Source organism: Camelina sativa, chromosome 5 (genome assembly GCF_000633955.1).
Source record: "Camelina sativa cultivar DH55 chromosome 5, Cs, whole genome shotgun sequence".
NCBI lineage: Eukaryota > Viridiplantae > Streptophyta > Magnoliopsida > Brassicales > Brassicaceae > Camelina > Camelina sativa.
Genome location: NC_025689.1, coordinates 34,408,430 through 34,429,065, shown reverse-complemented (window position 1 = coordinate 34,429,065; position 20,636 = coordinate 34,408,430). Strand labels below are relative to the sequence as shown.

Genomic DNA, 20,636 nt, shown 5'->3' with positions numbered 1-20,636 from the left:
AAAAACAAGACAAGGGAGTAGAAACCAAAATGTTGCAGCAAATCATTAGTTGACAATCAGACCTTCAAATCTTGCCATGAAGCACACATCACGAGCTTCCTATAGAATCTCAAATTCGGGGACATCACAATTTGGGGTGTCTTCCTTTTCACTTCCGTGGGCCCTAAAAAAGCAGAAAGTTGTTAGACCACGACAAGAAGCATATACAGTAGAAGAAGATAGAAAAACACTGTTGCAAGGAAGCACTCACTTGTATAGCACATTGGTCTAGGGTATTTCTCATTCTTAAAACGGACAGCTGCACAAGAGAATGAAATCACACAAATGATGTACGTGATTCCAACTTAAAGAGAGAAGCCCTAAGAATTTTTTAAAAAGACCTGTGCTTGGCAGAGTTAAGTATTCTTCTTCATTGAATCTCTCTGGTTAAAACCATATATATAGCTAATTTAACTTTAAAAAGTCTGAATCAAACAACCAACTTAAAAAGAGAAACCCTAAGAATTTTTTAAAAAGACCTGTGCTTGGCTGTGGTCGAATCAGAAGAAGAAACAAACAAACAAGCAACGTCCTCGGATCCTCTCACCCGGCACGAATTCCTCCTGCAAAATTCATCAACCGAGAAGAGATACTCAAGAGGAGTTTTAGAAGACAAAGACAAGAGAAGATGTCTCAAACTTTAATTGAAAAATAATAATAAACCCTAGAATTTGTATACCTTCTTAACTTGTTCGTTGAAGAAGAAGAAACGCCCATGGAAACCCTAATTCATCAATTAGAAAGAGAAAAAGAGAAGAGACGGCGAATGAGTCAGTGTACGTTTTTATCAAATTATTCTCTAATTAAATAATAATGAAAACAACAAAATCGATCGTGAAATTGAACTTACACACACGATGGATTGGGGAAGAAGCTGATTTCATCTACCACCGCTTCATCGTCCTTAAGGTTGGAACACGAACACAACACCTTTGATTTCAGAAAGCAAAAAACATTCACCACGAAAATCAAAATCGATTCATCTTAGGGTTTTAACAAGGAAACACAGAAATGATACCTTTTCTGCCTTCTTCATGTCTGTCTCCCTCTTCGTCGCCATTATAATCGAACCCTCTTTCTCGCTCTCTCGCTTCTCTCTCTCTCTAAAGAAGCCAAGTGAAGTTGTGAACTGATTATGATTTCTCTACCTGAGCGTAAAAAAAGTAATTATAAACAGAGAAGACCGATAAAAAAAATGGAAACATTACTGACCAATTTTGCCACTGGGCTTCTGTACTTGGGCCTCACTAGTCCTAATTTTTCCACTGGGCCTACCAATCGAACTCCCTCTATCTCTGTTCTACTGAGCTCAATACAGCAGCGAAGTAAGGAAGATTCAATTTAGGGTTATTTCTAAACCGAATAATTAGAAACCTATAACCAAACTAAACCGGAATTTGGATTGGGAGGGGACGATTACAACTGGCGCAAAACGATTGGCTGCTAAACAATTGTATTCGAGCGTATATAATAAAAGAGAAAAATTGATAGAAGAAAAGATAAAAATTGAACCTTTGCTCTGTTTTCAAGAATCCGCTCTAGTTCTTCATCAAGGTCTCTTCTTGATTCAATTCTGCTTTAGGGTTCTCTCGGGTTTAGTCGTCTTCTACCCCAATTTCTGCAGACTACGCTTCGGTGTTCTTGTTTCTGCATAAACGCGGTTGCGATTATTTCTGGGTTTTTGCTTCGAGTCGCTCAAGGTTCCATTAGAGATTGAGTGAGGTCTTCTTGGTAGTGAAGAAAAGGGTTGGCGAAAAAGATGGATATGATCAGTAGTTTACCAGATGATCTTATTGTTACTCACATAGTCTCCTTCCTCTCGGCAAAAGCGGCTGCTTGCTTGATGTGTACCTCCAAGAAATGGGCGAATCTGCTTACCGTCTTACGGAGTGCTGCTTATGTTGGTTGCTACTCGTTTGAGCCACGTCTCAAAAATTTCGCTGATGAATTAGCATCGGCTCGAGATGCCATTCACCGTTTGAGGAGATTCTCTCTAAAGCTGGGGTCTTTGGATTTTGCTCAGTATAGTACTGTCAGCGATTGTTTACGAGATGCGTTCAAGTGTGGTGTCTTCGATCTTGAACTGGACGTCAACTTCGAAGGAGATTTCATTGATTACTCACTGCCTTCTGAGATCTTCACTTGCAAGAGCGTTGTGAAAATGAAGCTAGGGTCTGGTTTTGTTATTGACATTATCCCTAGTAATGCTTTGCTTCCTGCTCTTAAGACTCTTCTTCTTGATTCAGTTCGGTTCGATGGTATTGGTGGTTGTGCGTTTACAAGGCTTCTTTCTGCTTGCCCTGTGCTTGAGGAGTTAGTCATAGATGGATTTAACTGTGAACTTTGGAATTGGTCTCACACTGTGTCTAGTCAGATCCTTAGAAGACTTACTATAAGGCGTGCATATTCAGAAGATGAAGATTATCATCAAGAATATGAGTTTGAGAGAATTAGTTTTGATACTCCCAGTCTTGCCTACTTAGAATACGATGATTATATTCATGAAGAGTTTCCAGTTGTTAATCTCGACTCCCTTGTTGAAGCGACCCTCAATTTTAGTCTGATGACTGCTTCGGATGAAACCGATCCAACGAATCTGTTCAAGGGTTTGGAAAATGTTCAGATTCTGCGCTTAGACACTGTTGACACGATGCAGGCAAGTGTTCTCTACTGAATCTTACCCTTACTCTTTTGTGAATATGTTTCTGCAGCTTAACAAATAGTAAAGCTTAGGGAACCATCCATCATAATTTTGCTAGACACTGTAATGTTTACTAAAATATTGCATTCTGATGACTGACTTGTTGTTGACTTTTTATTATTCTGTTCCAGGTGTTCGAGGCCGGCATTGATACAGCCACAGTGTTTGAAAACATGTCTCATTTATATATGCCAACTGAAGCAGATGTTTGCTGGGATGGTCTAAAAGTTTTTGTTACGAAATCTCCAAATCTGAAGACTCTGACCATTGAGGTATGACCGAAAGTCCCCTAAAAGTTCATTGAACAAACCTTATAATATATACTCTTCTTATAGGTGGTAGTACTCATAACAAAAACTTTTCAGGCTTTGCACTATACTTATGATAGCGATGAAAAAGCAGTTTGCGAATGCTTAGAGGACTATTCTTTCCTTTTGACCTGCCCTGTTGAGATCCTAAAGATAACCCAATTCGATGGATATGTCGGAGAAATGGTGCAAGTAAAGCATGTCTTGGAGAAATTGCAGTGTCTGGTGCTGTTGGAAGTTCATGTCCAGGCAACAAGTGATGAAAAAAAGCTGCAGATCTTGGACGATCTCTCGATGCTTCCGAGAGTTTCGTCCAAATGCAAAGTCGAGGTCAAGTTCGGTTATACAAACTAGAGTCTGTTTGAGCCTCACAACATATACTTGTGAAATCACAGACGTGGTTCCTGGTTTGTTGACATTAGAACTAGTGTTATTCTTTTTGCATCTTTCGTACACATGCGTGATATTTTGTTCTGAATCGAACAGTTAGGAGTTTTTGTCATCTCTGACTTTAGTAGTTTGTTTTGTGCCTAGAACACTCTTGAGTTTGTAAGTGACAGGCTGAGCTAGTCTACTGTTGCTAAGAGGTATAGTTTCTCAGATATATTCCGGTCAAGGAGGATTTAACATTCACAGGGATTTAGTTTTGATTGCTTGTTTTTAATTTTAAATGTCTCAAAATAAATGAACTTGATGAGAAACAGTGTTAATTAAATCGTTGTTATATGATCCTCCTCAATTTTGAATCTGGTTCGGTGTGTTTGAAACCGAGTGCAAATAAAACCAATTCAGACCAAGTTAATTGCAACGATACTATGAAGACCTGCAAAGGCTACACAGAGATTAGTCCAAAAATTAAATAAAAAGTCCAGTATTATTTTAGACCCGCCGGTACTATACTGTATTTGGAGAGAAGTTCCACCGGCGCGGGTGACAGTTGGTGACTCCGATTGAGCAAATCGGCGTTTAATGATACCAATCGAAGAGTATATGCTTCACTAAATCGGCGTTTCTCATGGTACGAATATACGAATTCGTGTTTATTTTGGCTATAGAAATTAGGGGTTTTATGATTTATAGAAATTAGGATGATGTAATTGACTCTTATGCATAAAAATTAGTACTAGGGTTGAAACAATTGGAAAGACACTGTGATTTGTGATTGTCCTTTGTTTGTTCAATGCATGCTTTTTTTTCTTTCACCGGAGATTTCTCGCTATTTTTATTTTGGGTATGGAGCTTGGGAAAACGTTTTGATGATGGTGAGATATATGTTCTGCTGCAAGAGAGTGTTGTAAGGGTATGTGATTTGTCTTTCTCAATTGTGTTTCATTCCTGTTCTACTTTCTCGTTGATGGCTAACAACAGACTTTTCATGTTTGTCTTGGTTTGTCTTGGGCTTTGAAGACACCAAACCAGTACTTGAAGCCATAAAGAACAAAGGCATAACAACCATTGGAGCTGCAGGGATGTGTTGGGGCGGTTCGTTTTCTATCTATTAATTATCTTTGCTTCTTCACTTCTTGTTGAGGAATTGTTCCCAATTTACCTGTGCTGTAGTTACGTGGAGAAATTTGTGTCATTCTCTTTCGCTGGTATTATCTTATCTAAATGGATAAGTTTTATCTATTGTGTTATTGATCTTCATCAGAAGTAGTGCGTGGAGCTGTCTAAACTAGAGCTTATTCAAGCAGCTGTTTTGCTTCATCCTACTTTTGTTACAGTTGATGATATCAAGGGTAAGTGACCTTTGGTATACTTCAACATCTTCATTCCTACGTTTGTTGTCATTTGCCTTGCCTCATTCTTTGTAAAATTTTGAGAGTCACTTATAAGATTAATTTCGTAACTCGTATCACCAAGATTACAACATCCACTAACTTAAGCAGATGTTGATTGTTTTGTATACGAATCAGCAGGGGGCTCATGCTTCACATTTACAGACATAGAAACACTTTGATTGGTCCGGTTGCTTTACTTTTCATAGTCTTTGGTTGGTTTCTTCAGGTGGGAAGGCTCCAATTGCTATATTGGGAGCTAAAATTGATCATTGGACCTCACCAGCACTCGGGAAGCAATTTGAAGAGACTTTAGCATCCAAACCCGAGGTAAACTGCTTCTGCACTGCAATTCAAACAGTTATATATAAAACGCCTTTCATCTAACTTAAAACGGACTCTGTAGGTAACCTAGTTACGTGAAGATACACCCGAAAGTGTCACACGGCTGGACAGTCAGGTACAACATCGATGAAATGCTTGATTGGTTTGTGACTTACCTCAAATTTAGTCATACACAAGTTTTTTCAAATTTAAATTTTTAGATCCTCAACTAGTTGTTCTACCATTGGAGTATATAAAAAATAATGGATATTTTTAGGTGTCTAACTTTTGAGATTTGCATTTTTTCAATTATAGTTGGATCTCATAAATGGGATCCAACCATTGAAGATGGTAAATTATACCAAATAACTGCTTGAATAAATAAAAAAAAAACGTACCAAATAATTAGAAACCTAAACCCAAATTAACCGGAGTTTGGACTGGGAGGCGATGATTACAGCTGGCGCAAAATGATTGGCTTATTAATTATTGTATCAGAGCATATAATGAAAGAGCAAAATTGATAGAAACATAATAATTGAACCTTTGCTCTGCTTTCAAGAATCTAGTTCTTCGTCAAGTTCTCTTTGAAGATTCAGTTCCGCTTCAGAGTTCTCTCGGTTTTAGTCGTCTTCTACCCTAATTTCTGCAAATTACGCTTCGGTGTTCTTGTTCTGCATTGCGATTATTTCTGGGTATTGAAAGGGTTCTTTGGGGTTGGCAAAAAAAAAAAGGATGGATAGGATCAGTAGTTTACCAGATGATCTTATTGTTACTCAAGTAGTCTCCTTCCTCTCGGCAAAAGCGGCTGCGTGCTTGAAGTGTACCTCCAAGAAATGGTGGAATCTGCTTACCGTCTTACCGAGTGCTGTTTTTGCTGGTTCCTCCTCGTCTGCCATTAGTACTAAGGCAAGTCTCAAAGATTTCGCTGATGAATTAGTATCGGCTCGACATGCCATTCACCGTTTGAGGAGATTCTCTCTAAAGCTACAGTCTTTGGATTATGCTCAGTATAGTACTGTCAACGATTGTTTACGAGATGCGATCAAGTGTGGTGTCTTGGATCTTGAACTGGACGTCAACGTCCAAGGAGATTACTCACTGCCTTGTGAGATCTTCACTTGCAAGAGCGTTGTGAAAATGAAGCTAGGGTCTGGCTTTGTTATTGACATTCTCCCTAGTAATGCTTTGCTTCCTGCTCTCAAGACTCTCCTTCTTGATTCAGTTCGGTTCAATGATACTAGTGGTTGTGCGTTTACAAGGCTTCTTTCTGCTTGCCCTGTGCTTGAGGAGTTAGTCATAGATGGATTCAACTGTGAACGTTGGAATTGGTCTCACACTGTGTGTAGTCAGACCCTTAGGAGACTTACTATGAGGCGTGCATATACAGAAGAAGAAGATTATGAAGGCTATGTGTTTAAGAGAATTAGTTTTGATACTCCCAGTCTTGCCTACTTAGAATACAGTGATTTTATTCATGACGAGTTTCCAGTTGTTAATCTCGACTCCCTTGTTGAAGCGAAGCTCCATTTTAATCTGATGACTTATGGGAATGAAACCGATCCAACGAATCTGTTCAAGGGTTTGAAAAATGTTCATATTCTGCGCTTAGACTATGTTGACACGATGCTGGCAAGTGTTCTCTACTGCATCTTACCCTAACTCTATGAATATGTTTCTGCATAGTAAAGCTTAGGGAACCATTCCTCGGCATAATTTTGCTGGACATTGGAATGTTTACTACAGTTTTGTTGTGCCAAATTTTGCATTTTGATGACTGACTTGTTGACTTTTTTATTATTTCTGTTCCAGCTGTTCGGGGATGCCAGTGAAACAGCCACAGTGTTTGAAAACATGTCTCATATATATATGCCAACTGAATCACCTTCCTGCTGGGTTGGTCTAAAACGTTTTGTTAAGAAATCGCCAAATCTGAGGACTCTCACCATTGAGGTATGACCGAATGCCCCCAAAAAAGTTCATTGAGCAAAGTAAAACTCCTATATATATAGGTCCTCATAAAGTGTCTTTTACAGGAATTGCACTATGATTATTCAATATCTGTCTGCGAATGCTTGGAGGACTATGCTTTCCTTTTGACCTGCCCTATTGAGATCCTAAAGATAACTCAATTCAAGGGATATATCGAAGAAATGGTGCAACTAAAGCGTGTCTTGGAGAAATTGCAGTGTCTGGTGCTGTTGGAAGTTCATGTCAAGGTAAGTAGTGATGAAGAAAAGCTGCAGATCTTGGCGGATCTCTTAATGCTTCCGAGAGCTTCATCGAAATGCAAAGTCGAGGTCAAGTTCGGTTAAACAAACTAGAGTTTGTTTACCTCAACATGAACATTTAGATCTGATCAAAGGAACAGACGTGGTTCCTGATTTGTTGACATTAGAACTAGTGTTATTCTTTTTGCATCTTTCGTACATGCGTGATATTTGTTCTGATTTGAACAGTTTGGTGTTTTTGTCATCTCTGACTTTAGAACTAGTGTTGTTTTGTGCCTAAAGTCACTCTTGAGTTTGTAAGAGAGAGGCTAAGCTACATTATGTCTACTGTTGTTACCAAGAGATATACTTTCTCAGATATTTTCCGATGAAGGAGGATTTAACGTCCACAGGGATTTAGTGAGTAATTTGCTTTGACTGTTTCTTTTTAAATGTCTCAAATCTCAAAATCAGATGAACTTAACGTTAATTATATATCCTCCTCAATTTGAATCTGGTTCGGTTTGGTTAACTAATGTTTGAAAGCCAGTGCAAATCAAACCAATTCAGACCAAGTTGTAATTGAAAAAACTCCCCGGTTTAGTTCTTCCTCGTCAGTCGTCACATTCGATTTGAAGATGCAATTTTGATTCACTAAAGGCATCAACGTTGTTCATGGTACTAGAGATGAATAGATCGGCTCTAACGTCCTCTTTGAATCTGGTGTTCGCTCTAGTTTTCGTGTAGACAAGTAGTGGATTAAGCTGGTCTGTTGCTAAACTGAAACTAGGGTCTGATTTAGGGATTATTATCTAGTTTTCACTTAATGTTAGAGACTAGGCGCTTATTTCTCCATTGGAAACTGTAGTTTAACGGGTCGCTAGGTTTTTGCATGAAGTATGGATAGATATTGCAGTCTACCAAATGAGATTATTTGCCATATCGGGTCATTCACAAAGGAGGCTGTGTTCACAATGGTTCTCTCAAAGAGTTGGCGAAATCTGTTTATATGGACATATACAATTCCGTCTATATGGACATAAGCTTTTATCTAATAGAATACTTTGTTTTTGGTAATGAATTGGTGTAGAAACTAGGTTTCCACAATGAATTTGTTTAAGAGGGAAAACAAATTCAGTAAAGTGATCTCTCTATAAAACAGATCTAAGCTTTGAAATTAGAAGAAAAATAATAGATCTCGAAGAAGCTAGGGTTTCTATTGTCAAGAACAAGAAGAGAACTGAATTATTGTATTCAATTGTGGATGTTTTACAATGGAGAAGTCTCTCCTTATTTATACATTTACAAAGATTACATAATATATTAGCTTTCCTTATCGGACGGAGTAGAATATAGAAAACTGCCTAATTACACGAGTCGGCCGTCGTGCCGAAGTAGAGGTTGGTTTCTTCCTCTCCAAGACTTCACTTCGTCCGAATTGACTTCAAATGACCTAATCGGTTCTTTAACCGGCTTCCCGGTTAAATAGATAATTTATCTTTCTGGTTTAGTTCGGTATGTCGGGAGTACTGAATCCCGCACCAACAATTGGGAAATGGAATCAGGTTTGGGCAGGACCATTGTCAGGTTACAGAGTAGCTTTGCTTCTGTTGAACCGTGGACCATCACGAACTTCGATTACTGCTCTTTGCGATGATTTTGAGATCCCTTATTTTTAAGAACAATAATACAGATCCCTTATTTTTAGTCTATGTTATTAGGATTTTATCAAGTTTTTTGGAACATAAAAATGTATTTTGTTCTTAAAGTTGCTATTTGGAGATCAACTTTTATTATATACCAATTAAATATTTACTAAGTTTGGTATTCTTCACTTAAATTTTCCTCTTTTAAGTTTCTTTGCACAATAAAGATCTTCATAAAGTATCTAATTTCTTACTTCATAAGCATGAATCTATCTTATCTAGATACGTAGTATTCAAAGACATGCAGGCCTAAAAACTACATAGCTGGCTTGGATTATTTCTTCTTTAAAAAAAAATTATGTTTCAAAACATGGTTCGAAATGGAGCTTCGAAATCGTTCGAATATGCCTTGTTTTGTTGTACGATAAGATCATAGGGGTCAGTTTATACCATGGTTCGAACCTGGAGAAATCAACCCATCAATCTAAAGAAAATAAATAATATTCGCAAACATAGTTAGGTTAAACCCCCAAAAGTTGTGTAGTGTAAGTTAGCAAACTTGAGTTCCCCCATACAGTTATATTCACTTGTTAGGCCATTGAACAGCTTCATAAAACAGAATCTCTGGACGAACCTTCCTTTCCCCACATAATCTGGCAACACTCTCCCAGTTACCAACAACCTATACCACACATATCAATAATGTCTTAATCCAACAAAGTTTACAATCCAGCTCAAGAAAGACAAAGGCTACTGTTTCATCTTACCTCTTCTATTGAAGCTTCATGTGTGAGACTGACCCACCGGTTCTTTTTATAAGCCATGCAAATGTATTCTTCTTCTTCACCACAACCAGTCTGCATTCCATATTCTAAGACTGTAACAGACAAGAGATACAGAAGAACAATAGCACAAACATATGTGACCCTGTTTCAGATTTTACCATTGACACAAGCCGGTACTTGGTGTTTGGTTCTAAGCCTTCATATAGCCTGCTGATATCTATCTCCCACTCCAAAGACTTTGTTGTTTCACATATTTCTTTTTCAGTTTCATTCTTCTCCCATTCCAGCCCTAATGTTGCAAACCCATCAAAACAGCAAACTGTTTGATCATTCCACAATAAATGAAACGAGTAGATAAGAACACAATCGTGGTCAAAACTTACCAATTGTGAAGATAGGTGGGCATCTACTGATAGTGTGGTGGACAAAGTTTGTGTCTCCACAGCCTCCTGTTCTAACATCACATATCATTTTCTCTTCCATGCGGATCATTTTAAGGATGTCTTCAAACTTCATATTCCCAAGAGCACTCTGCATATATAAAAACCACAGAGCATAATCACAGAGCAGGATTTTTAAGTGCCAGTTTCTGTAGAAAAGAAAAATATGANATTCCAGCCCTAATATTGCAAACCCATAAAAACAGCAAACTGTTTGATCATTCCACAATAAATGAAACGAGTAGATAAGAACACAATCGTGGTCAAAACTTACCAATTGTGAAGATAGGTGGGCATCTACTGATAATGTGGTGGACAAAGTTTGTCTCTCCACAGCCTCCTGTTCTAACATCACATATCATTTTATCTTCCATGCGGATCATTTTAAGGATGTCTTCAAACTTTATATTCCCAAGAGCACTCTGCATATATAAAAACCACAGAGCATAATCACAGAGCAGAAATTTTTAAGTGCCAGTTTTCTGTAGAAAAGAAAAATATGGAAAAAATGAAACATACCTTTAAGTCTCTGATAGAATCAGCAGGCATAACGATTCCATAAGAACTTTGCTCTGGATGATTTGGCTTCCTTCTGCATTTTTTACAACTCATTCTTTCATATACCTCCAACGTAAAAAGGCGAGTTACCAAGCTTTCTCCTTCTGGAATTTTCCACCAATGACAAAACTCGAGGATTGCGACGAGTACCTCAGCACCATCACTTGACTGAAATGAGTTAAAAGAAAAAAACGAATGACATTTAAGACAACATTCAGGCCTATGTATAATAATAATAACAATAATATTTAGAAGCTTATGTTTATCTGCACAAACCAGGGAATGAAATTCTTCTTCTAGGGAAGCAAGCAAGTTGGACAATAAGTGACTATAGAGTTCCTCTTCTTTTATCTGCTCCGAGACAAAAGCAGAAAAGAAACTTCGTAGTGCAGAAGGCACTTGGTTGTCAGAAAATGTCTGCCGATTGTGCAACAAATCTTCTTTAAGAACTTTAATGTTACAGAGGGACTGCAGCAGAAAAAAAAAAATCAAAGATAAGTTAGTAGAGAAATAATACCAGAAAATTAGAATGAGCTGAAACAGAAAAAGAGAGTTTAGGTTTTGAATTATTTTTGTTGTTGACTGCTAATACCTTCAGTATCATGTCAAGAGCTGAATTGTATCTGGATACAGCTTTGCCATGTACCGACTCCAAATTTTTAGACAGTGAATCTTCTCCATGCATATCTTAAAATAAGAATCATAAATTTAATACATCTAAGAACAGTTTTTAAAATATTCGTCAATTGAGAAGGTCTTTTGAAACCAGGGTCACCTTTAGTAGCTTCGTCTTGATTGGATAAAATTTCAGATTGACCTTTTTCACGAGTATCTTCTGGTTCCATAGAATCTTCTTCTGTCCTGTTTAGTGAAGTAACTCCCGGTTCAAGGTTGACATACGATTCGCTAGACATAGGTCAGAAAACGTTTTGTGTGATGAAGCACCGAAGCATATATGGTTGAGAATACTCTCCTCATAAAATAAACAACACTATATAAAACAAAAAAAACAAAAAACCCTAGAAAATCCTAATTAAAATAAGATAATTACTAGAACAGATAATTACAAATGAGAAAAATTAGCCTAAGTCTACGCTCATGATAATACGTAGCTTCTAGAAGAGAGGTACTTACTGTTCGACATTCTGATCAAGAAGACTAGACATGCTCGCTGAATTTCTCTGTTATGCCATGAAGACCATTCATTCGTATTCGTACAACTGAGTAACCAAATATTCATGGAAGCAAATAGAGAATTTAGACCATCAACGACCTTGTTACTTCTATTCTTTTTCTTCTTTGACCCTGGCTTCTTCTCCTTCTCTTGTTTTTTCTCGGATAAAGGTTCTGGAAGTGCTTTGACATCCATATCTACAATTTCATCTAACTCTTCCTAGAAGAAGATACATACATTAAAACATAAGGTACTATCAAACAGAAAATCAAAGGGAAGATGAAGGCTCTTTGTATGAAGCCAAAGTTACCAACCAACCTGCAAGAATCGTTTCAGCGGTTGAAGGATATACGAGCGGTACTCAAAAACAGAAAGTCCGACAAGGCTGTTTAGCAAATTAACCCTCGAGTTTTCAACTAACAAAATCTTTGAATCCAGTAGCGGAACCTGCAAGTCAATAGATACATTACGGTGACAACTGACAACTTCACTTAATTTTATGTCCTAAGTTAAATTTAGACCACAACTAAACCTTGTTGGTGACCACAGATTTCAGATGCTCAATGGACTTCAAAACTATAGCATCACTGATACGTTTATGCCGATGTATATGATTCAGACAATCTACTAGATCGACACAATCAACTGTCGGCTGCAATGCTCCTTCGAGAACATCTCGTACTGCACACAAGAACAATTTTGTAGTGAGAGAATTTCCAGCGTCTCTCCTTATATATTCTTCACATTTATTGCACAGAAGAGATGCATAAATGTTCCTCTGATCTTCCGGAATATTCCTTCTTCTTTCATCTTCGCGTGTACATAAGTTCTTGGCGTCAACAAGAGCTGCATCATAACATATCATTTTCATTTTCTTCTCATATTTGATTCCCAAAGTCCTACACGTGAATTGAACAGCTCTCAGAACAGCCACCCAAATATCAAGATTATGTGTCCTGATAGGTCTGGGAAATCTAAAACTCTCGTCTCCTGAAGAATTGTCTGCTAACCAAGATAAGATATCATCTCTATGAACTTGTGCTTTGGCATAGTGAATACTGGGATCAAAAACATTGATTGTCCCTTCATTATCAAATCGAGCCAGCTCGCATTTCAGCAGTCTCTTATCCAGAAGTAGAAATGTAAACTGAGGATCAAAGTCAATCTTTTCTCTAACTCGGCTACCATCGCAGAAACTGTCCGCTGCTCTGCGAACCAGATCTGTGCCATCATCCCTTTCACCTTTGATGTTTTTTAGAAAGTCCAGGATTTGATTGAGTTCATTACAATCCAGAAAGCAGATACTCTGAGGTGTGTCAACTAGGCGACACTCGGTAATAATGGTATGCTCAGAAACTTGGAACTGTGCAAGATACTTAACTACAAACTGTATCATCCAGTCTCGAATGCTACAAGACAGAATTTTACGCTCCCAAAACGAGACAAGGAGCAATTGGATTTCCTTGAGTAATTGACTGCGCTCTTCGTCTACAACTAAAGGCCAGTCTTTGGACCATCCATTCTCATATGCAAAGGCTTTCACATCTTGGAGTCGATTCTTAATCATATCAACGGCAGCTACTGCATCCACTGGTTCCCAATCTCCAACTGATATCTTACGAGCCCAGACTTTACTTATCGTAAGGGCCATATACTTTGTCGAAGAAGGTTTAAATTCAGCAGCATGTTCTTGTCCAATGTGATTCTTACACTCCTCAGGACTAGAGAACTTGTTCGAACAAGTTCGACACATCCAGAAAGTCCATTTTCTGTTTTCCCTGGCAGAAGTGAGAACTTGCTCCAAAGCATCTCGTCCCTCTTTGCCATACATTGCCTCGACGAAACTTATAAACTTTGCAGTGCTTACTTTCAGAAAGTTCCTTTTGAACTCATCACTCAAACCCATCCAACACGACCTCAGTTTCGGGTCTAGATTTTTCTTTGACTCCCTCGCTTTTGGTTCGCTTCTCTCTACAGAAGCAACTAGAGTCTTCTTGTTAGGTCCAGCGATCCTTGACTCTGCATCTCTGAGTATTCTTTCGATATCCTTTTTACTATTCTGCTCTTTCAAATCCAATTCACGAAAATTAGCCAAAACAGATAGATACTCTTTTGCTTTCTCAACAGATTTCTTGTAATACAAGNTTCATTACAATCCAGAAAGCAGATACTCTGAGGTGTGTCAACTAGGCGACACTCGGTAATAATGGTATGCTCAGAAACTTGGAACTGTGCAAGATACTTAACTACAAACTGTATCATCCAGTCTCGAATGCTACAAGACAGAATTTTACGCTCCCAAAACGAGACAAGGAGCAATTGGATTTCCTTGAGTAATTGACTGCGCTCTTCGTCTACAACTAAAGGCCAGTCTTTGGACCATCCATTCTCATATGCAAAGGCTTTCACATCTTGGAGTCGATTCTTAATCATATCAACGGCAGCTACTGCATCCACTGGTTCCCAATCTCCAACTGATATCTTACGAGCCCAGACTTTACTTATCGTAAGGGCCATATACTTTGTCGAAGAAGGTTTAAATTCAGCAGCATGTTCTTGTCCAATGTGATTCTTACACTCCTCAGGACTAGAGAACTTGTTCGAACAAGTTCGACACATCCAGAAAGTCCATTTTCTGTTTTCCCTGGCAGAAGTGAGAACTTGCTCCAAAGCATCTCGTCCCTCTTTGCCATACATTGCCTCGACGAAACTTATAAACTTTGCAGTGCTTACTTTCAGAAAGTTCCTTTTGAACTCATCACTCAAACCCATCCAACACGACCTCAGTTTCGGGTCTAGATTTTTCTTTGACTCCCTCGCTTTTGGTTCGCTTCTCTCTACAGAAGCAACTAGAGTCTTCTTGTTAGGTCCAGCGATCCTTGACTCTGCATCTCTGAGTATTCTTTCGATATCCTTTTTACTATTCTGCTCTTTCAAATCCAATTCACGAAAATTAGCCAAAACAGATAGATACTCTTTTGCTTTCTCAACAGATTTCTTGTAATACAAGGAAGATCCAAGATGTTGTCCCAATTCAAACAGTGAAACAGCACAAAACGATGAGAGCCCTTCACTTACGGAAAAGCATTCTACAGAAGCCAACAAAAACGTGAACTTCACGTCACGATTCTCTGCTCTTATCGCTTGTGCCCTGAAGATGGTACCTTGCTGGAAAATAAGCAAATCTGAGACCTTTTCTTTCCCTTGTTCCAAAATCGAGTCTTCAATTACCTCCATGGCCTTGATATGATCTCCTTGACCAAAGTAACTCTCATCAAATCCACAATCTTTCAGAGAAGGAGGCTTCATGTCAACGATTCTCTCAAAGCTTCTTGCGCTTTCTTGTTCTCTTTTTTGTTTTTTTTTTTGCTTCTTGCGATTGTTTATGTATCAAAAAGACTCACACTTTATCACGTGACAACCACGTGACAAGGATTGGGAATTAAAAAACAAAAAAGACTTCATTGAGGAATTGTGTCGAACACCTTGTGAGCATTTCTCGCCTGGACTGCTTCTGTTGTAAATACTGACAATCAATATAAACAGGCCAAAAAACCCCAAAATAAATCGAGTGAGTTTTCGAATTCGGGAGCGATTCTTCATGTTTTGGATCAGAGATGGTCATGGAATGATCGAAATTGGTTTATATCTTTTGAGTTTTTGGCTTTTGAGAGATTCGCAGCTGTTCAAATGTTTTTGAGTTTTGTTGACTCTACCGGTTAAGTTGAACCGGTTCCAAAGTTTCTTAATAAAAAAAAAAAAAAAAAACTCAAGTTTAACAAATGGATAGTGCCCTCTGCCCACCAAGTGTTCGACAAAAGTTCGCAATACCGTAGGAGACGAACACGTGCGGGAAGAGTTTTCGCGCTCAATTCTTTAATAATAGAACACGTGACCCACACTCCAACTGACTCTGCTGACCTTTCTGGGAAGAGTTTTTACTTTCTTCTTCTTCTTCTCTTCGACGCTTCCCACATTTTTTCTCTCTCTTTCTCGGGAAAATTCAGAAAGAAAAGCTCCATTGTTGTTTTCTCTCTAGGTAACTAAAGAACGTTTTGCTTTCAAGAAGATGGATCCATCAGCGGTTCAAGAAGTGAAGAAACCTGATCAGTAAGTAGTAGTCATATGTTTATGCCTTAGTTCTTCTCTTGACAATTCGTCTCCTTGCTAAGTGCTTATCTATCATTCAGAGATCTCTCAGCCTCAAACACAGAGGAATCTGATGAAGAGAAGAAACTCAACGCCACTTGTGTATCCGCTCTTGATATGATACTCGAGGTTTTAATTTTGCACAAGCGCCTGAATCTTATATTATACATCTTGTTTATTTGATTTATGGTTTTATGAATGTGATTTGTGCAGTCTCTTTCCAAGATTAGGTTTTTCTTAAACGCTTATTGGTTGGATTATGTTAACCACTCTGCTCCTCCAAAGGAGATACTTCGTACTTTCCTACTCAACAATCTCAGTCTCACTCATCCTCTGGTCTCTGCTCTCATCTTTTTGAAACCTTTTCTGACTTGTTAATTACTTCTTTCTCAAGCTTCATATCTTCTTGTTTGTTTACTATACTCTTTTAGGAAGCAAACCATCTTCTTAAACTCTTTCTAAACATCTTGGAGCTTCTTCCTCGCTGTTATTCACACTTTGAAGTTGATGAAGTGGCGAAAACCATTTGCTTTAGATGCAAGATGAATATGGCGTATTCTTCTCAACGTTCTTATGGCATCATCGTCAATGCTGATTCCCTCAGAGTTTACAACGTACGCAACTCATTTTCTTCCTTATGTTTTAAGTACTGAAATTGAAACAGAGTCAATTCTTTCATGAGGCTGATGCTAGAAACCGTTTTTTTTTTTTGCGTAATCACAGTCCGTATTCGTGATTAGAGCATTTGAGACTACCCTTAAGATCATCAGGCTCAACGTAAAGATGCTTTGCGACAAGGAAGGATGTGGGAAACGTAACTATGTTCAACGGGTGATAAACAATCTCCCAACTGTTTTCACGATTGGTAAGCTTATATATAAAATAACTATGGAGTTAGTTGGTTAGTAGCATTAACAACAAAATGCAGTAGTTTTGAGCATGTTTTCTTGTGTTGTTTTTAGCACTTCAGTGGGAGAACAATGAGACTAGCTGCGATATATTTAGTACAGTTGCTGCTCTGGAAACTGAGATATGTATTAGTGCCATATGCAGATACGAAGGTGACAGCTTATACACCAAATACCGTCTGGTCTCAATGGTAATGGGCCATTTTGTTTTACTTCCATTAAGTTTACTAAATATTGAAGTACCAGAAACAAATATAATGTTAATATTTAGGCTTGCTCGCATGGAGATCAATACAACTGTATAGCTTATGAAAACAGTAGGTGGGTCAGATATTTTGGTTCTGAGAAAGAGGTAAAGCTTTTAGACATTTTTGTAANTATTCACACTTTGAAGTTGATGAAGTGGCGAAAACCATTTGCTTTAGATGCAAGATGAATATGGCGTATTCTTCTCAACGTTCTTATGGCATCATCGTCAATGCTGATTCCCTCAGAGTTTACAACGTACGCAACTCATTTTCTTCCTTATGTTTTAAGTACTGAAATTGAAACAGAGTCAATTCTTTCATGAGGCTGATGCTAGAAACCGTTTTTTTTTTTTGCGTAATCACAGTCCGTATTCGTGATTAGAGCATTTGAGACTACCCTTAAGATCATCAGGCTCAACGTAAAGATGCTTTGCGACAAGGAAGGATGTGGGAAACGTAACTATGTTCAACGGGTGATAAACAATCTCCCAACTGTTTTCACGATTGGTAAGCTTATATATAAAATAACTATGGAGTTAGTTGGTTAGTAGCATTAACAACAAAATGCAGTAGTTTTGAGCATGTTTTCTTGTGTTGTTTTTAGCACTTCAGTGGGAGAACAATGAGACTAGCTGCGATATATTTAGTACAGTTGCTGCTCTGGAAACTGAGATATGTATTAGTGCCATATGCAGATACGAAGGTGACAGCTTATACACCAAATACCGTCTGGTCTCAATGGTAATGGGCCATTTTGTTTTACTTCCATTAAGTTTACTAAATATTGAAGTACCAGAAACAAATATAATGTTAATATTTAGGCTTGCTCGCATGGAGATCAATACAACTGTATAGCTTATGAAAACAGTAGGTGGGTCAGATATTTTGGTTCTGAGAAAGAGGTAAAGCTTTTAGACATTTTTGTAAAAGGACAAGCAAGTTACTCTGATATCTGTACCTGAGTGAGGGTATGTTACTTATCTAGGTTATAGGAGACTGGAAGAGTGTTGTCAACATTTTCGTAACGCACGATAATATTCGACCCGAGATTCTGTTTTTTGAGAGCGTACGTAAGCTCCTTCGACTGCATACATGCTTATGTATTGTACCTTTGCTTATGTGTGTGTTCTCAGTTCCACCTACATGAATCGCAGGCTAGGCAGAGGGGCCAGGTTGTTTCCGGGCAGAGAGATCTGGGAAAATCCAGAAAGATCAGTCCCAGCCAGATCATGGAGATGAATCCATCAGAGGTTCAAGAAGTAAGGAAATTCGAAGAAATTGACCAAAAATTAGAACCGTAAGTAGTCAAATCTCATCCTTTAATTAAGCCTTTTCCTGTAGAGTATGCTTTAATTATGCTTATCTATCATTCAGAGAACTCTCAGACTCAAACACAGAGGAATCTGAAGAGAAGTTACTGAACGCCACTTCTGTTTCAGCTCTTGATATGATACTCAAGGTTTATTTTTGCAGAACGTAACTAGCCTGAATCTATTTTTTATCGATATTGTTTATTTCATTTATTGTTTTTAAGAATGTGATTTGTGCAGTCTCTGTGGAAGATTAGTGTTTTCTTAAGCGATTTTTTGAGGAATTATGTTCAAGAAGCACAACACAACCTGACAGATGATGAATCTGTTCTTCCACAAGACATACTTCGTATCTTCCTACTCGACAATCTCAGTCTCACTACTCATCCTCTGGTCTCTGCTCTCATCTTTAAACCTTTGTGTCTTATGTGTGTTGTTAATTACGTCTTTCTCAAGCTTCATATGTTCTTGTTGTTTACTATACTCTTCAGGAAGCAAACGGTGTTTCTAAGCTGTTTCTAAACATCTTGGAGCTTCTACCTCGCTGGAATTCGCACTTCAAAGTGAACGAAGTGGCGAAAACGAATTGCGTTAGATGCAAGACAGATAGGGCGTATTCTGGTGAATGTTCTTTTGGTCTGATCATCAATGCTAATTCACTCAGAGTATTCAAGGCAAGTCATTTTTTTCATTTTTTTTTTTTTTAGTACTGAAAGAGAGTCAAGTCTTACATGAGATTGATACTAGAAACGTTTTTGGGTAATCACAGTCTGCACTTGTGATTTATACATTTGCGACTACCCTTAAGATCATCAGGCTCAACGCAAAGATGCTTTGTGAAAAAGAAGGATGTGGGAAACGAAACTATGTTCAACATATGATAAATAAACTTCCATCTGTTTTCACAATTGGTAAGCCTATATATGATAAGCTATGGTTACTAGCATTAACAACAAAATGCAGTAGTTTTGAGCATGTTTTCTCATATTGTTTTTAGCATTTGAGTGGGAGAACAATGAGACTGGAAAAGAAATATTCGATACAATTTCTGTCCTGGCGACTAAGATAGATATTCGTAAGATATACAAATACGAAGGTGACAGTCCATACACCAAATACCGTCTCGTCTCAATGGTAAAGGCCCAAGTATCTAATTTGTTTCAGTTCCATTTAAGTTTTCTATGTTACCAGAAACAACTCTCCAAATATTAATATTCAGGTTTGATCGCATGAAATATCTATACAACTGTATAGCGTATGAAAATAATACATGGGTCAGACTCAGACATTACTGTTCTGAGATAGAGGTGATATTACAGGTTTGCTCGCATGGAGATGGATACAACTGTGTAGCTTATGAAAACAATGGATGGGTCAGACATTTTCGTTCTGAGAAAGAGGTAAAAGAGCTTAGACTTGACTTTTATGGTGAAAGACAAGCAAGTTACTCGATCTGTGACTGAGTGATGTATGTTGGCTGTCCAGGTTATTGGAGACTGGGATGGTGTTCTCAACAAATTCCGAGAACTGTATATTCGACCTGAGATTCTATTTTTTGAAAACGTAAGCTCCTTTTAGTGAATACTTGCTTCTTCTTCTTTTTTTCCTTTGCTTATGTGTGTGTTCTCAGATCCACCTATATGAATTGCAGACTAGGCAAGAGGGGTACTAGAAGTTTTCCGCGCTGGGATCTGATGATTAAGTGAGTGGCTTCCAATGGTGCAGGAAAGGGATTGATGTATATACAAAAATCAAAATGTGTTCTGAGTCTAAGTCAAAGCCTTTACAGGAGTACGTAGAACAATGTTTTGGTGGTGTTACACAACTGTGAACAGGCTTGTCTGTATTTTGTTTTTGCCCATATTCAACATCCTGTTGTTTATGATCGTTGAATATGGATAGCTAGATATATCATTCTTCCAAATTCAACACTTGTAACACAACTCAGTTTGATGCATTGGCCGGTAAGTGGTAAAAGAAGCTTTCTTTATCCCATTTGTTAGGTTTAGACAATTATCCCATCTAGACATAAACAGGGTCGATATGGACACTCACTTT

The 20,636-nt window shown here is 38.0% G+C and overlaps 5 protein-coding genes and 1 long non-coding RNA gene across 11 annotated transcripts in view; 4 read left to right on the top strand and 2 right to left on the bottom strand.

Moving 5' to 3' along the window:
* Positions 1-1,173, bottom strand: part of LOC104788571 — a 4,808-nt gene extending 3,635 nt beyond the window's left edge. For 2 of the 3 annotated variants that reach the window (XR_002037873.1, XR_002037872.1), the window contains exons 1-6: positions 1,058-1,173; positions 890-969; positions 719-763; positions 519-602; positions 251-298; positions 63-163 (exon numbers count right to left, since the gene is read on the bottom strand). This is a non-coding gene — a long non-coding RNA (uncharacterized LOC104788571). Of the gene's footprint in view, positions 1-62; positions 164-250; positions 299-380; positions 423-518; positions 603-718; positions 764-889; positions 970-1,057 lie in introns of all 3 variants that reach the window. The other variant, XR_002037874.1, reaches the window with a different exon arrangement.
* On the top strand, positions 1,558-5,411 carry LOC104788569 (F-box protein At3g62430-like). Of its 3 annotated transcripts, none has more exons than XM_019246204.1 (8): positions 1,558-2,695; positions 2,872-3,012; positions 3,106-4,066; positions 4,335-4,348; positions 4,456-4,530; positions 4,700-4,787; positions 5,056-5,156; positions 5,233-5,411. In XM_019246204.1, the coding sequence occupies exons 1-3, from the start codon at positions 1,799-1,801 to the stop codon at positions 3,400-3,402; spliced, it is 1,335 nt and encodes a 444-aa protein (XP_019101749.1). In that variant the 5' UTR covers positions 1,558-1,798; the 3' UTR covers positions 3,403-4,066; positions 4,335-4,348; positions 4,456-4,530; positions 4,700-4,787; positions 5,056-5,156; positions 5,233-5,411. The 3 variants fall into 3 exon arrangements, with proteins under 3 accessions (XP_019101749.1, XP_019101747.1, XP_019101748.1); XM_019246202.1 differs by having other exon boundaries at positions 4,288-4,348; XM_019246203.1 differs by having other exon boundaries at positions 4,257-4,348.
* Positions 5,538-7,770, top strand: LOC109124897 (F-box protein At3g62430-like). Its single transcript, XM_019246205.1, has 3 exons — positions 5,538-6,782; positions 6,963-7,103; positions 7,187-7,770. The coding sequence occupies exons 1-3, from the start codon at positions 5,886-5,888 to the stop codon at positions 7,463-7,465; spliced, it is 1,317 nt and encodes a 438-aa protein (XP_019101750.1). The 5' UTR covers positions 5,538-5,885; the 3' UTR covers positions 7,466-7,770.
* LOC104789850 lies at positions 9,425-15,293 on the bottom strand. The gene is made up of 13 exons (XM_019246206.1): positions 14,805-15,293; positions 12,496-14,010; positions 12,282-12,410; positions 12,063-12,182; positions 11,924-11,970; positions 11,565-11,695; positions 11,382-11,476; positions 11,066-11,257; positions 10,751-10,957; positions 10,506-10,653; positions 9,950-10,080; positions 9,774-9,863; positions 9,425-9,688 (listed from the first exon to the last, which is right to left on the bottom strand). Exons 1-13 carry the CDS (start codon positions 15,270-15,272, stop codon positions 9,590-9,592), a joined length of 3,372 nt encoding a protein of 1,123 aa, XP_019101751.1. The 5' UTR covers positions 15,273-15,293; the 3' UTR covers positions 9,425-9,589.
* Positions 15,982-17,418, top strand: LOC104789849. Its single transcript, XM_010515489.2, has 8 exons — positions 15,982-16,073; positions 16,154-16,241; positions 16,326-16,448; positions 16,544-16,726; positions 16,836-16,977; positions 17,075-17,211; positions 17,292-17,377; positions 17,415-17,418. Exons 1-8 carry the CDS (start codon positions 16,033-16,035, stop codon positions 17,416-17,418), a joined length of 804 nt encoding a protein of 267 aa, XP_010513791.1. The 5' UTR covers positions 15,982-16,032.
* On the top strand, positions 17,413-20,568 carry LOC104788568. Of its 2 annotated transcripts, XM_010514333.1 has the most exons (14): positions 17,413-17,524; positions 17,634-17,775; positions 17,873-18,009; positions 18,090-18,170; positions 18,254-18,334; positions 18,423-18,565; positions 18,643-18,727; positions 18,819-18,971; positions 19,070-19,252; positions 19,348-19,489; positions 19,576-19,712; positions 19,898-19,978; positions 20,064-20,141; positions 20,230-20,568. In XM_010514333.1, the coding sequence occupies exons 1-14, from the start codon at positions 17,453-17,455 to the stop codon at positions 20,248-20,250; spliced, it is 1,536 nt and encodes a 511-aa protein (XP_010512635.1). In that variant the 5' UTR covers positions 17,413-17,452; the 3' UTR covers positions 20,251-20,568. The 2 variants fall into 2 exon arrangements, with proteins under 2 accessions (XP_010512635.1, XP_019101032.1); XM_019245487.1 differs by lacking the exons at positions 18,643-18,727; positions 18,819-18,971; positions 19,070-19,252; ... (3 more) ...; positions 20,064-20,141; positions 20,230-20,568 and having other exon boundaries at positions 18,254-18,338; positions 18,423-18,548.

Excerpts from the sequence above, each read along its gene's own strand:
- LOC104788569 (XM_019246204.1), top strand. The coding sequence starts at position 1,799 with ATGGATATGATCAGTAGTTTACCAGATGATCTTATTGTTACTCACATA. Across the intron at positions 2,696-2,871 it reads ACACTGTTGACACGATGCAG|GTGTTCGAGGCCGGCATTGA; the intron begins GCAAGTGTTCTC and ends ATTCTGTTCCAG. Across the intron at positions 3,013-3,105 it reads TGAAGACTCTGACCATTGAG|GCTTTGCACTATACTTATGA; the intron begins GTATGACCGAAA and ends AAAACTTTTCAG.
- LOC109124897 (XM_019246205.1), top strand. The coding sequence starts at position 5,886 with ATGGATAGGATCAGTAGTTTACCAGATGATCTTATTGTTACTCAAGTA. Across the intron at positions 6,783-6,962 it reads ACTATGTTGACACGATGCTG|CTGTTCGGGGATGCCAGTGA; the intron begins GCAAGTGTTCTC and ends TTTCTGTTCCAG. Across the intron at positions 7,104-7,186 it reads TGAGGACTCTCACCATTGAG|GAATTGCACTATGATTATTC; the intron begins GTATGACCGAAT and ends TGTCTTTTACAG.
- LOC104789850 (XM_019246206.1), bottom strand. The coding sequence starts at position 15,272 with ATGAAGCCTCCTTCTCTGAAAGATTGTGGATTTGATGAGAGTTACTTT. Across the intron at positions 11,258-11,381 it reads CTCTTGACATGATACTGAAG|TCCCTCTGTAACATTAAAGT; the intron begins GTATTAGCAGTC and ends TTTCTGCTGCAG. Across the intron at positions 10,654-10,750 it reads ATTCTATCAGAGACTTAAAG|AGTGCTCTTGGGAATATAAA; the intron begins GTATGTTTCATT and ends TTATATATGCAG.
- LOC104789849 (XM_010515489.2), top strand. The coding sequence starts at position 16,033 with ATGGATCCATCAGCGGTTCAAGAAGTGAAGAAACCTGATCA. Across the intron at positions 16,449-16,543 it reads TCAGTCTCACTCATCCTCTG|GAAGCAAACCATCTTCTTAA; the intron begins GTCTCTGCTCTC and ends ATACTCTTTTAG. Across the intron at positions 16,978-17,074 it reads CCCAACTGTTTTCACGATTG|CACTTCAGTGGGAGAACAAT; the intron begins GTAAGCTTATAT and ends TGTTGTTTTTAG.
- LOC104788568 (XM_010514333.1), top strand. The coding sequence starts at position 17,453 with ATGAATATGGCGTATTCTTCTCAACGTTCTTATGGCATCATCGTCAAT. Across the intron at positions 18,171-18,253 it reads ATTTTGGTTCTGAGAAAGAG|GTTATAGGAGACTGGAAGAG; the intron begins GTAAAGCTTTTA and ends TTACTTATCTAG. Across the intron at positions 18,972-19,069 it reads GTCTCACTACTCATCCTCTG|GAAGCAAACGGTGTTTCTAA; the intron begins GTCTCTGCTCTC and ends TATACTCTTCAG.